Below are 14,153 nucleotides of genomic sequence, written 5' to 3' on the forward strand. Positions count from 1 at the left end.
TACACAGTACACGTCAGCAATAGCATAACATTTCCCCCCAATATTCTGTATCCGCTGTTGGTTGAATCTGTGGATGCAGAATCCGCAGACATGGAGGGCCGACTGTACCTCTCAGAATGATTGCCTGGTTTGGATAAAGCATTTGGAATCAGGCAGCTGAGAGCCACCGTGCAGGGGTCGGGGGTTGTCAACAGCCCTGCCCCAACTGGAGCAGGAAGGGGAGAGAGCAAGGACTGGGACCCAGCACTGAGAAGGAACTTTTCGAAAGGGCTTCTGGGGTCTAACTCCGCTGGGGCTGGGCTGCGTGTGACCTGTGATTTCCGTCAGGGCTGGTCCTGGAACATTCTGGGCCTGTTTAGTCCTGGTGTTAGCATCTCCCCCGCTTCTTGCATGGTTTTGGGATTGGAGGTTTCTCTGGATAAAGGCTGTTCTAAGGCTGTGTTCTGGCTGCTTAGATTCCATCTTTATCATCTTCACCGGAGAGAAGTTGTATTGTCTGCCTGAGGACAGTGAAAACCAAAGCAGGGCCCAGTCTGCAGTGTCCTCAGCAAGTCCTGAGGTCATCCCAGCAGTTATGTCCAAGCTTCTGGAATGTTCCGGGGGAATTCAGCTGTGTCCTAGTGGAGAGCTCTCCCAGTCTGCATTTCCGAGCTCATGGTGTGAAGGATGCCCCTCATGGGGATCAAGCCTCAGTGAACTGTATGCGGGAACCTCTTTAAACAGCAGCGAGGTGACAAAGGATTGCATCCTTGGGGGACAGGACGACCCATGAATTGGCTTTCTCTGTGGTCCTAGAAGCTACTCAAACAGGATTTAAAGAGAAACACTCAACCTAGTTCTCCACGTCACTGTGGCTGGTCTGCCTCTGTGACATCACGTGTGAACGTTACTGCAAGGAAAACAGTATTTAAATGAAAGGGAAGAAGAGAGTCTTTGTGTTTTGTATTAAAATATTTTATATTAATCATTCAAACTTAATTTTTATACAACGAATGCATACATCGCCAGGGATCTGTCTTAGGTCGGGGAGGCGGCAGGGTGGGTGTGCCCTGGCGCTGGTACTCAGAGCAGCTATGAGCAGAGCGTGGCAGGCCAGGAGGCGCCGCCCGCTCCCTCTGCCCGTTCCAGGTGGGGCACTGTCACCGACTGGGCTGTCACAGTGGAGAGGTGATGGCGGTGGCGGTGGCGGTGGCCTCTGTCTTTCCAGGCCTCCCTGCAGGGTGAGCCTCATTTCCTCGCCTGGGACGAGCCGCCCAGAGCCTGAGGCCTTCTGACCAGCGAGTGCTTGACCTACAGTGGCTGTCACATGTCACAGGTGAGACGGGACCGCCGTGCGAGCGTGTGTATATACAGACTCGAGGCTTTTCCTGTTGACAACCCGCCACGGCAGTCCTGCCCCGCGCACGTGCTCGGCTGCCTTTGCCTAGGCGGGCATGTCAGCCTTGCTGAGCGCGATGGCCAGCTCCAGGTCCTCCTGCTCCTGCCGCCGCAGCCGCGCCAGCCTCTCCTGCTCCGCCTTCTCACTCTCCCGCTTGGCCCACGCCAGCTGCTGCTCCTCATTGCCAAACTGCAAAGAAAAAACGCAGGTTGGGTTACATGGCTTGGGAGCTGCAGCCACCGGCCAGGGGTGGGGTGCGTAGGGACAGGGGAGGAGACCCAGAAAAGGCCTGTCAAAGGTGGGCAGGGAGCAGGGAACCGCACGCAATGCTGGGATGCATGGGTGAAAAACCAGAAAAAGCCAAAAGCTTGTATCTTGGTTGGAGCTGGGAAGGGGACACGCATGCCCCAGCCCTGACACCCAGTCTGGGAGGGGTCACATGCGTGGAGAAGCAGGGCTGAGTCTGACCTTAGCCGCCACCTTGGACCTCAGAGAAACTAGCCACCTGCCCCTGCAGAGACGGAAGCAGGCGACACGACACATCGGTGTGGGGACACTAATGCCAGCGGTCCCTGGGACTGAGTCTAGGAGGCTTCCTGTGCTGGGAGCAGCCCCTGCTCAGCCTCCTCGGGGGCTGGAGGGGCGTCTCTAAAAGCAGCTGCGGAGCAGAGGTCAGCTGACCCCCAAGGAGCTAGGACAGCGAGCCTGCAAAGCCTGGGCCTCGAAGGCAGGCTGCTGACGCGGTGGCGACAGGCGCTGGGACTGCAGAGTCTGGCTTGAACAGATCTCTGATTTCCAATGTGCAAAAAGGTCTGGAGGCCAAAAGGGCGGCGACAACGGTCTTGAAAGGTGGCCTCTCCTCCCGCCCAGCCGCGCTCCGGCTCGCCACAACGGTGCCCTGGCATTTACGCTGCCATTCAGTCCACAAGGTTTTCACTGTTGACGTCCTTCTCAGAAAGGTTCCATTTTTTAAAAAACGTTTTTTTCAAACAAGGGAGAAAACGGTTACAACTCCAAGATGGGTGATTTCAAACCATTTGAGGTCCCTTAGCTCTAAGGAAAGAAAAGAAGAGCCAGATCCACCCGCTTTTCTCCCGGGGTGGGTCCCTGGCTCCCCCGGGCTTCCCCGAGGTCCCGGTAACTCTGCTCCGTCTCCCAGTGAGACACCTCTGGCCCCGTGGGCCCGGACGCGAGAGCAGAGCTGCGGTCTGTTCTGGGCCTTGGCCTCCCTTAGCCAGAATCTCTGTTCTCAGCACTGACTCTGCCAAGCCCTGGGTGACACCGAGATCAAGCAGCAGGCCGGCCCTCTGACAGGTGCCCAGGGGAGCAGACAGACCGAGAATCCCAATCCACACAGCTCCTGTGGAGGCCCTTGCAGGCCCACCAGGGCGCGGGGAAAAGGAAGTGTGACAGGAATGCACAGCTACTTCTCCCCACACACAGAGTCCGCGTGACAGCCCAGGAGGTGGGATTCCAGACAGATGGCAACACCATGGCCTGGGGAGGGGAGGTGGCGGGAGAGCCAAGTCCTCAGCAGCCTGATTCTCCTGGGGTTGGGGAGGCGGTGGGGCTGTCAGCTGTTGCTGCAGGAAGTCTGGGTACAGGATAGTATCCAGGCCTCCAGGGTCCACCTGTGCTCTGGGTATGGAGGCTGGGGTGAGGGGCTGGGCTGAGACAGGCTGTAGGCCCCAGAGAAGAGCTGAGAGTTACCCTCAGCTCCTCGGGCCAGTGAGGGGGGTGACTGAATGGGCAGTTTTGAATGATTCGTGGTTCGATGGCCGATGTGGGCGTGAGAGAGGGCCAGAGGGTGGGGATCCGGCAGGGGAGTGGGGAAGGGTGATGGAGGGAGCCGAGTCTGAAGCAGAGGTGTCCTGGCGGAAGAGGGGGGCAGCCCAGGAGGCCTCTCCCCACCGGGCCTGGGAGTCAGCATGAAGTGCCATTCTGGGAGGAAAAGTTAAGTCTTTGTCTCGTTGAGAAACTGCCCAGAAAAACTGTTCCCCACCCTTGTGTTTCCACCACTGGGCACAGATAAGCCCCAACACTCTGTGGGGAATTTTCCAACACCTCAACAGGAGGAAAACAAGGAAAAAACAACAAATGCTGGTGGAAATGACTCCAGGGTGCTGCTGACAGGAGAGGGAGGGGACAGGTGCGCTGCCAGGGACCCTGCCCCCTTGCCTGCCAGCGGAGGGATGGGTGGGGGCTGACGAGTGATGCCACGGGTTATCCAGACCAAAGCCTTGGTTCCCGTGGTCCCCACGCAGCCCGCGTGTCTCAGAGCCGTCTGTTCACAGGTCTGCATTTCAAATGAAACGGCTGACAGAACGTTCCAGGTGCCTCCTGAGTGACTGGTTCAAGGCCAGCTCAGGCCCCACCGTGGAGACTCGATCAAGCACGTGGTGGACGTGCGCCGGAGAAGCATCGTGGACCGTGACGTCCCAGAGAAAACTGGCGGAGGGGGTGTCTGTCTCCAATCAGATGACAGTCCTTCCTGGGCCCTGGTGGAGACGCCGGAACAAGCCTGTTCTCCAGTCCTCTGACCTGGAGGCGTCACGATGGCCAGGTCCGGATGCCAGCAGGCAGCTCTGATCTCTGTATCACTCTGGTGCCATCATGGGGCTGAGCCACACAGTGGGCACGAGGATGCTGCCCCTCCAAGACCCCTGCCCGAGGGTGCCCACGCGGGAAGAATGCTCTGTGGTTTTATTATTGATCCTCGATTCATGAGGGCCAGGTGCCATTCCTCCGGGGACCGACATCCGCATCCCGAACATCTAACGCACTGCCACCACACCACCCGAGGGACACTCTAGCTGCCTCCCATTGGCTCACTTATTCTGATGCTGAAATTGCATCCAACTCACTCCACAAGGCAAAGCTTGCCCCCGCCCCCCCGACATTTGCTCTGCTCTCAATGCAGACTTCCGGAAAAGTGCCGTCTTGCTAACCTATACACACTGCTTCCTAATAAACACATCCGCATGAGACAGAAAGGCTGGTTTTTAAAGAAATCTCGGAGAGGTTTCCCGTGAACAAGCACAAGTCACCCATTGATGGAAACTTGGGACTTGTAAATTGGAGGGTTCTAGGTGGCAGAGCTGGGGTGCCAAAGGGGGACCACATCTATGTATGACATCGGTGCCTGAACTCTAACACAGACCAAGCTACCTTTGCAGAGGTAACACCATGTCTTGGCGGCACTCAGAACATCTGATCTGAAAGTCACACTGCCAGTCTGCTGGGCGGTGAAAGACCCCTGTTTTTACTGGGGAGCTAACATACACCAGAGAAACCCCTTTGGCCTTCTTTGAGTTAGCACAAATCCAGGTCCAGTGTACCCTGAAACCACAGGCTAATGGGCTGGACCCCCGACGCCATGAAAATGCAAAGACATCCTGATTTCCCAGAGGGAGACAGGTTTTAACATTTTTGGACCATGGTATGACCAAGGGGAACAAACTGTCTCTCCTCCGCCCATCCCATCAGAGGGGGCAGAATCGCACTGATTTCCAGATTTCCTCTGGAAAACCTGGGGCATCCGAAGCGGGAAAGGTGATTTTAAACAAAAAAACAGAGCTGCAAACTCCACTGGGCAGAATCAGATTCCCCACCTGGAAACGAGGGTGATTAACCGTTTGAGTCCCAAGCAGCGCGATCACGCTGCTGAGATTTTATGTCGAGAAAACATACGATTCCATTTGAGTCCCAGGGGGTATTGAAAAAACACTGTCGAAGAATCCCAAACAGCGCAACCGTGCTTTCTCTAAATGAGTACAAAAAGACCCAAACAGCATGATAGCGCTTGTTTTATTTTATGTCAAGAAATACCAAGCAGCGCAATTGCGCTGCTTGGGACTCAAACGGTTAAATACCAGGAGATTCTTAAAATCAAAGTTAACGTGTTAAACGTGTTCTGGAATGACCAGAAGTGTTGAGCCAAATGATAATTTAAAACCTTGGGTATTTTTTTTTAATGTTTTCCAAAACCTAGCCATCGGAGGGTGCGGGGTCCACAGGAAACAGAGTTATGCATTTCAGAAAGAGAACAGTCATTTCTTCAAATTGCCATTCAAATCCACTTACCCCTCTGCCCTGCCCAAAACAGAGTACCTGAGTCATGCATGAATGGCTCTATTTTTTCATCAGCATTTAATATTTTTTCCACTGAAAAACAAACGTGGTCCTATTCAAAAAACCGTAGATAAAGCAGGTTTTGTTTCTGGCTTTTATTAACAATGTCTCCATTTGTACACATCCACAGTGTGCACAGGCTGTCAACAAAACTGAGCTAACTGCAGTTGTAAAATATTTACAGGTCGCCAAGAGCCAGGAACATAGCAGCGTATTGGGCAGCTTCAATAAGCCACAGGATAGCTGGGCACGAGGTGGGTCTGAAATGAACGGGCGTTCACGGGGCACGGATATGGACGGCAGAGGTTGTTTTAAGAAGGATATTCTAGGAGTCAAAGCATCTATAAATAATGCACGTCACGCCTCACCAGAAAACAAGATACTTGGCAAATCTGAACGAAGAAAACTTAAAAAAAGAAAGAAAAGAAAACGTGGGTGCCCAGCAGACAGTAAAACCGATTCTGGGAAGACAAACTCTGAATCTGAGAACAAGATCTTTGGATACTGATGACGGTGCCAAAAACACCAAAAGTGACAGCATTTATCATCTGGAATCTTTTTCATACCAAGAAATAGCCAGACTTCTGAAAAGGCACTTGAATTTGCTTAAATAGCTTTTGGAGGGTTTGGGGTTGGGGTTTTTGTTTTTTTGTTTTTTTGGCAAAAGGGCTTCAGAGTGGTTGTTCTAGGCTGGATTTCTCTTTTCATCAGAGCTGGTAACTGAAATAAAAGTTTTTTAAAAACCAAACTGCTCTTCCTTCATGCACCCGCCTGGGTCCTTTACTTCGTACTTGCTGCACAAAACGCGCTGAGGAGGGACAGTTAGAATTCTTGCACAGAGACCCTTTGGGGACAGCGAGATCCTAATGTAACTTTTGCAATCTTGCTTTAACACCTCAGAAGTGTCTGACATCTCGGCTTCCAAAAGTCAATGAACACAACAGCCTCCGGGCAAGAGAAACAATACAGAGGGTCGACCGGGACAAGGAAAGGGAAAGAGAGACCGACGGGGCGGCCACCAGCTTGGGCCACCATGCTGGAAGGACATGTGCCCTCATCACAGAGTATCCAAACCATAGCACTTTTTTTATTGAGAAACATTTTTTTTCTTACAGAAAGCAGCAGTACAGAATAAATAACACAGTTGATGGCATGAGGTACCAGGAAACGTAAGCCAAAAAAAAAAAAAATAGCCCCAAAGAAGCTGCAAGCGGAGGGGAGGGAGTGGAACGGAGGCGAAGAACTCAACTTACAGAAGTGAAGTCTGCAAAGCCCAGGGAAGAGGCTTTAGAAGGCTTAGCTGAAGAGGAGGGAGCAAATGGATCTTTTCCACTAAACGGGTCCCCAAACCCCCTTTTATTTTGGAACGGGTCACTGCTGTCAGCCCCGAGCGGCTGGAATGGATCGGGGGAGTCGGGAAAGTCTGCAGAACCGAGCTGGCTTACAGGTGTACTTTTACCTGGAAAGTTCAGGAGACAGAAAAAAAAAAAAAGAGAGAAGAGAAAAAAGAAAGACAAGTTACTGACCACAGACAGAACAGAGTCCATGAAATGGGGTTGCTGTGGATGAACTGTGCCCACCCCCGCCCCACCAACTCATGTTGAGATCCTCAATCCCAGGACCTCAGAATGTGACTGTATTTGCAGAGGCCTGGAAAGAGGTAATTAGGTAAAAATGAGGTCATTACATGGGCCCTAAGCTGAATGGTGTCCTTATAAGAAGAGATCAGGAGGACACAGGGGTAGACCTGTGAGGACACAGGGAGGAGGCAGAGCCGAGAGAAGCCTCAGGAGAAACCAGCCCTGCTGACACCTTGATGTCACACTTCCAGCCTCCAGAACTGAGAACAATAGACGTCTGTGGTGTAAGCTGCCCGGTCATGGCAGCCCCAGCAGACGCATACGGGGCAAGGAGGTCTGCCCGGTGACTGAGCAGCAGCTGAGAGCGGGACCTGCCCACAGTGGTCCGCCTGCCTTTGTAAGTCCCAATTTAATGGCACGCCAACGCCAATAAGCTGTGACACTGTTCATGGTCTTCTATGCTGCCGTCATCCAGGACAACAGAGCTGGCCACTTGGGGTGGAGAATGGAAAGCCTGCAAGGCTAAAAATACATTGGTTATAGCCTTTTACAAGAAAACTGCATCCCCTGGCATGGAGAGGATGTTTAGCTCTGATGCCTGGCAGGCAGTAAGCAAGCCATATGTGAGACTGAGGGATGCTCCAGGCCCCCGGAAGTCAGAGCCAGGCCAGCTGGGTACCCTTTGAACCCCAAAAGGAAACGGAGGACTCCCAACTGCAGCTCTGCTCTGCCAGAGATGCTCAGATATGGGTGGGTACCTCCCCCAGTGTCTGCAGTTTCCTGTCCAGCTCCTGTCTAGTCTCCTCCAGTCCTCTGCACCTCTTCCCACTGAGAGTAGCGCCACGTGTGAGGGTGGCAGGGGAAGCGTCCAGGGGAGGACATGCAGCAGGTCCTCTTTGGGGTGGCTGGCTCAAAGCCCTGAAGAGTTGCCTTGGGGACAGCCCAGGCGGTGGCACCATCCGAGGCTTGATCACAGACAGACATGTCCTCACACAGAGCACACTGGGAGGGGGTGTGTGTAGGTGTCCTGGAGCACCTGCAGCCACTTCTGGGCCCAGGGAGACTGGCTCTCATGTGTACACGGTGCCAGTGTAAGGACACCACACCCATGGGCAAGGGTGCCCTGGGAGACAGCGTCCAGAGGGATGGGGACACAGGGAACAAATGCTGACCTCCTGGCCTGGCTACCCCTGGTCCCCTTTCCACAGCCATTTCCACTGCCCTGACTGCCCTGCACTGCCCAGGCCGGCTAGTCTCTCACACCTCCACCTCCCCTGGCACCTCCCTTGGCCACTCCTCCCCTGCAGCCACCCCCACTGCCTTGACCACCTCCCATGGCACTGGCTTCTGTCCTGGTCTAGCCTCCAGCACACCTGAGGGGCCCCGAGGGGCAGCTCCATGTGGGTGGTGGAGCTCAGCACACTATAGGTGCCAACAAAACCCACCCTATCCCTGGTTCCAGCCAGGGACACATGGGAGCCAGGGACTCAAGGCCTTTGGGGGAACCACTCTGAGAAGCTAGAAGGGACTAAAGGACCTCTAGCTTCCCTCCTCTGCAAGAAAGAGCAATATTCACTGGCACACTCTTGGGCTAATTGTTTTTACCAGAAACTAAAATGATGATGGACCAAACAGCAGAATTCTAACCGGGGAGAGGGCAAGAGCTGCTGGAGACGGGCTGAGAGCCCCAGGGAAGGGCACAGACTCTGTTCCCGGCAGCAGGTCTGGGGCAGCTGCCTGACTTTTGGGGCATTCCTTGCAAGGTCTGGCTGGTCACAAAGAACAGATGCCTAAGCAGGATAAAGAGGTCAAGCCGATCCCAGCCAGGGGTCTGAGCGTTCAAGTACATTGCCCGCTACTGTGTTTTTCTTCTTTTTAATTAAGAACTTCCTCCCCTGGTTTGTTTTTTTGTTGTAGATTTTTTTAATTGCTTTTGGGGGTGTGGTAAGAATCCTGCCTGCTGGGATTTGAAGCTGAGGTTTCTGACAAGCAGAGATGATGGGGAGATGAAAAGCATCGTTCACATCAAGAATTGCTCACGCCTGGTTTGGCTGGTGCCGAAACCGTTGTTATTTAGAAATCATGACTGTGTTCATATGAAACCAGGGCACATCAACTGCTCTTGTTTTCAGAGGGGGGAAAACACAACGGTTTTTTCTCGGTCATCTGTTTTTGTGTTTCAGCACAAGGCTGAATTATTATTGTGCATGACACTTGCAAAGTGGGGGGTGTTGCCAGTTCGGCTGACACTCTGCTGTGACCAGAGGCTTTCTGAGGAGGACACACGCCAGGACAGCCCCGAACCCAAACTTCTCTCTCTGCATCCCCACTTATTTTTAGCAGCTACACGTTTAAAACATTCTGGGTCTAGTTCCTGCTTTTACATAACCACTTCTGCTAATTCCTTAATCGTTTTCCGATTTTTTGAGGTATAGCTTATCTCAAACGTGCCAGAATAACTTTAATTTGCTTCCGTGTCCCTGAGCAAACTCATTGCACAGTTTTATGCCTTTTCATGGTTCCAAGCACCACGAGAAAGGATCATGACTGATGCAGGTTTCAGAGAAGAAACAAAAAATCTTTCAAAAATTGGCACAAAAGCTAGCCAGGATGATGCCTGGCACGCACGGCTTGGTGTCATCTTCCTAGATTTCTGCCCAGGGAACCACCGGCCCCCGAGTGTAGCAGAAGGCGATGACCAAAGTCAAACGAAATAGAGACCCCTGGGGGCTGCAGGCTGCTGACTTGGCACCCACAGTGATTCTCCAGCACTCAGAGTAGTTTTCATGAACAAGAGGAGAAGGACGCAAGATTGAAGAGAAGGCAAAATAGGGCTTATTTCAAACCGCAGCAGTTTCAACAGTTACCCAAGCGGTGCACCGAAACCGCACACAGGACTGCCTTTAGCAAAAACAATATGAACCCGATGGTTTACCACAGTGTGTGCTGTTAAAAAAAAACTCGGTGGCCGGCTCCACCCTGGTAGAAATGTCTTCAATTCTCCTATTTCTTAACTTATCGAGACCTGAGAGCCCCCAGGGCCGGGATCAGCCAAGTGGCCAGGATCAGGGCAGTGACTCCAGAACGAGTTATTGGCAGCGAAGCTCCCAGTTCTGCTTTCCCAACATGCTTTTCAGGAAACCCTGGCCGGGAAGGGTCCCTGAGAGCCAGTGCATGGAAAAACAACAGAACACAAACACACACTCTGCCCCGCCCCCCAAACTTTAAAACACATGAACACTGAGAAGTCTGAACGAAGACGGATTCTCTTGTTCAAAATTCTTAGGAGGAGAATGATAGGTTTTGGACGATTTAGGATCTCAACATATCTGATTAATAAAATATCAAAAATATACAAGTGTGACTGTATTCATTCCAACCTTTCCAACCAGACACTTGCTGAGTTCTATTTATAAAATTCAGGGTTATAGTTGGAAAATGCAGTTCTGCAGATGAGAGATAAATATAAAAACAACAGAACAAAATAAAAAAATAAAAAACAAAGGTTTGTGGTCAGGACAGCTACCCCACCTCAGCTATTACCCTACACAACACAGGACATTCTCACAACTGCCATTTATCCCAACATGGGACGTCCACACAACTATCACTCACACTACACAACATGGGACAGCACACAACTGTCATTCATCCTACACAACCTGGGACTTCCATCCTACGGGGGATCCTCACACAACTGTCATTCATCCTACACAACCTGGGACTTCCATCCTACGGGGGATCCTCACACAACTGTCACTCATCCTACACAACCTGGGACTTCCATCCTACGGGGGATCCTCACACAACTGTCACTCATCCTACACAACCTGGGACTTCCATCCTACGGGGGATCCTCACACAACTGTCATTCATCCTACACAACCTGGGACTTCCATCCTACGGGGGATCTTCACACAACTGTCACTCATCCTACACAACATGGGACGCCCACACAACCACCAGGCTTCTTAGAGTCACACCACAAGGGGAGCTGTGGCTGGGGAGGGGGCTCTCCTCATTCCTGTGGCTTCTCCCTTCCCACCCCCACATACCAGCAAAACAGAGTTGAATTGGGGGGAGTGGGGAGAAAGAGAGAACCAGGCTGTTCAGAGCACGACGCTTCAAGTTCAAAATCGCTTGGGAACTTTACTGAAAAAGATTGCTTTTCACCAACACGAATCCATGTTTGCTCTGGCTCCCACTAGGGTGGGCCGTGGAAGGCCAGGATGCACAGGACCATCTCGCTGGCCTGCAGGTGAGGAGTCCTGCAGAAACAGCCCTGCGCTCACTGCTGCACATGCAAGGAGAAGGCGAGCGGCAGATCAAAGCTGTGCCAAGTAGCACAGCCCCGCGATAAAATCTGAGGTCCCACCATCACAGCATTGATATTTTCCACTAAAAATATTTACCGAATTTTAAGAAAATCGCTTAATGCATTGAAGGGAACAGGATGAGGTTTGGTTCTGAATTGTTGAGAAAAGCTGAACAAATATTTACTATTATCCACTGGGCTCCCTACAACTGGTGTGTTTCCATCCTCTGGGAGGGGTCTGGGAGGTGAGAGGTCATGGAAATCTCACAGGGTGAGGAGCCCAGTGGACATGGGGTCAACCGGAATCAGAAAGGAGACAAAGGGGGGAAAGCAGCCACGCACGTTGGGTCCTCCAAAGATAAATACCTCTTGGAATGAGAAATACAAGTTTCAAGGTTTCCACGAAAGGCTACTATGACATTTATAAGAAACCTGGTGGAGGAAAAATCAGATCTACAGCCAAAATGGGGAGAGGGGGAGCTACATGATTCACAAATGAGTCCCACTTCAGTCATCACGGCAAAAAGAATACAGACTGCAGGTCTCACAGTTCTGCTTTTTGAAAAATCACATTGTTCTTTGATTTGCACCTTCGACACACTCTGCCGGTCTGCCCGCGCCCTCCAGGGGCTCAGGTGCCTTGGGGACCTGGGGAGACGCTGGCTACACAGCAGCCAGGTGGCGGGCCCTGGGTCTGCACCACAGGGGCCACAGCCTTTGTTCCTCCCTACAGAGGAACGCTGATGCTGCCAGAATGCCACTTCTGCTCTGGCAGAGAGGTGCCGTGCCCACATATAAGAAAATCACCAGGGTGCCGCGCTGTGGGTCTGGAAGCGGTTAGAAGGCATGTGTGCATTGGAGGGCCACGTGCAGAACCCATCAAGAACATTCTCCTGCTGTGGGGGCAGCTCAGGAGTCAGGAGAGCCTGTAGCAGAATGGGGGACCCTCATGCTCATTCTTTTTATGACCATCTGCCCCCAATCAATCATACATGTGCTGCTTTTCAGTTGACAATGGTGGGGGGTTGGGGGAGCATTGACTCAGTGCTTTGAATGTGAGAAAAACAAGAAATGAACAACCATGTTCACCCCCATCAAAAAAAAAAAAAGGGCAACACAGGAAGCACCTTCCTGGCCCCCCTCACCTTGCTGTAGGTGGAACCAAAAACCCAAGGGCTGGTGGCAGGTACACAGGTCCCAGGGTGGTTGGGAAGGGCACCAGGGGCAGGGCAGTGTCTCCTGTCTGTTCACACCCATGCTCAGATACAGGATGGGAGTTCAGGCTCTCTGCACCCAACCACACGACCCTCCAGGACCCCAGCTGGCTGAGCCAGCTAAGCCCTGATTTCTGTGCTTCAAGACCCCAAGCCTGGGCATTTGCACCGCACTGAACAACAGGTGACAACTGTGTCACTTGACTCCCACTCAATCCGCCCTTCTGGGTGCAGGAGGGTGGGTGTGCGCTAAGATAGGCAAATGCTTCTATTTTCGAACTCAGCCGACTTTGCAGAACAGAAATTCACCCAAAGACAACCCATCTCCAGGCATTTTACTTGTAAGAGGCTGAGAGGAAAGCACTTTCCCTCTGCAAGTAGGGTCCCGCCAGCTCTCGAGCACTCCTCGGGGGCACGCCCCACCTGGCACAGACTCTGCCCGTGTGCAGGAAACGTGGCTCCGAGGGCTGGCCGGCAGTGCTGGAATTTTCCAGGCTTCTCATGCTGGCGGTGAACCGCTTGTCCCATTCTAGAACTTCATATGTACCCACTGATTATCTCTTTGAAATCATCGTGGGAACGGAATTAAAGTAGTTAAGTTCAAGGCTGAGGTGCTAACCGCATGGCTCAACTGGAGAAGCCATTTTAAAAATGGATCTTGTGTGATAAACATGAGGTCGGGACCCACATGGGTGAAGGACGACCACCATGGTTTCGCCCAAGCCTGGCCTCTCAGAACACAGGGAGAGCCGAGCACACACCTGCCAACCCAAGGATGGGCGGCGACCAGAAAACTGCGCAAAAGAACGAACCTGAAGCCAGTCAGCCTGTGTGGAAACCTGTGTAGAAGGGACTCAGGTTCGAGGGGGAAATGATTTTTCCTTTTTTTTTTGAGAATCTTTTGAATCGCACAGGATGCAGGTTAAATGGGATCTCGTTTGTCTGTGGTCATCAGAAGGATTATGGGAAGGGAAAAAAGGGCAAAAAGACCTCATAAGTGTGTGCACTGGCTTTTTGGGGGGGTGAAAAGGTCATTAGCAGTAATAAAAGGACAATTAAATTGTGGAGAGGTTAAAGGTGACTGGCTGGTTAGTGGTGAAGGCACACTAGCTGGTGTTACCCGGGCTCTGCAGGAACCGCAAAGCAGGGCTGCACTTGCAGGAAGTGGCAAGGGTGGGGCCGGGCACAGCGTCCCACTATCTGTCGCCGTGGGGCGGGAGGCCCAATCACTGACACCCACACAGCCATTTCCTGCACTTGAAAAAAATCTGTTTCTCCCTTTGCAAATCAACAACTTTTACCTAGAAACTCTTCAGCGGTGAGTTCTGACTGATCTCGATCTCTGCCCGTTGCAGAAAATACACACTGTTTACCTGGGGAGGTGTGTGCACGAACTCCAACTGACAGGTTTCGAAGGGTCTGATTTGCACCTGCCTGGAAGAAACCAATTCTCTTGACCCCAAACAGACACCTGCTGGTTACTCAATACTATAATAGACCTTTCTAGAAAAGACCTCCAGGCACAGAGAATTCAG

At 52.2% G+C, this 14,153-nt stretch overlaps 1 protein-coding gene across 17 annotated transcripts in view; it reads right to left on the minus strand.

Annotated features, from left to right (window-relative positions):
• Positions 1–932: 932 nt before the first annotated feature.
• Positions 933–14,153, minus strand: part of EPS15L1 (epidermal growth factor receptor pathway substrate 15 like 1) — a 97,558-nt gene continuing 84,337 nt past the window's right edge. For 10 of the 17 annotated variants that reach the window (XR_330431.3, XM_023763279.1, XM_023763272.1 and 7 more), the window contains 2 exons: positions 6,763–6,968; positions 933–1,567 (listed from right to left, as the gene is read on the minus strand). Coding sequence is in view for 14 of the 17 variants with exons in the window: in XM_023763279.1 (XP_023619047.1) it covers positions 1,424–1,567; positions 6,763–6,968 (350 nt within the window). In the remaining 3 variants the exon portion in view is untranslated. Of the gene's footprint in view, positions 1,568–6,169; positions 6,969–14,153 lie in introns of those variants that run through there. The other 7 variants (XM_023763283.1, XM_023763273.1, XM_023763282.1 and 4 more) reach the window with 6 other exon arrangements.

Source organism: Myotis lucifugus, unplaced genomic scaffold (assembly GCF_000147115.1).
Source record: "Myotis lucifugus unplaced genomic scaffold, Myoluc2.0 scaffold_280, whole genome shotgun sequence".
Classification (NCBI taxonomy): domain Eukaryota; kingdom Metazoa; phylum Chordata; class Mammalia; order Chiroptera; family Vespertilionidae; genus Myotis; species Myotis lucifugus.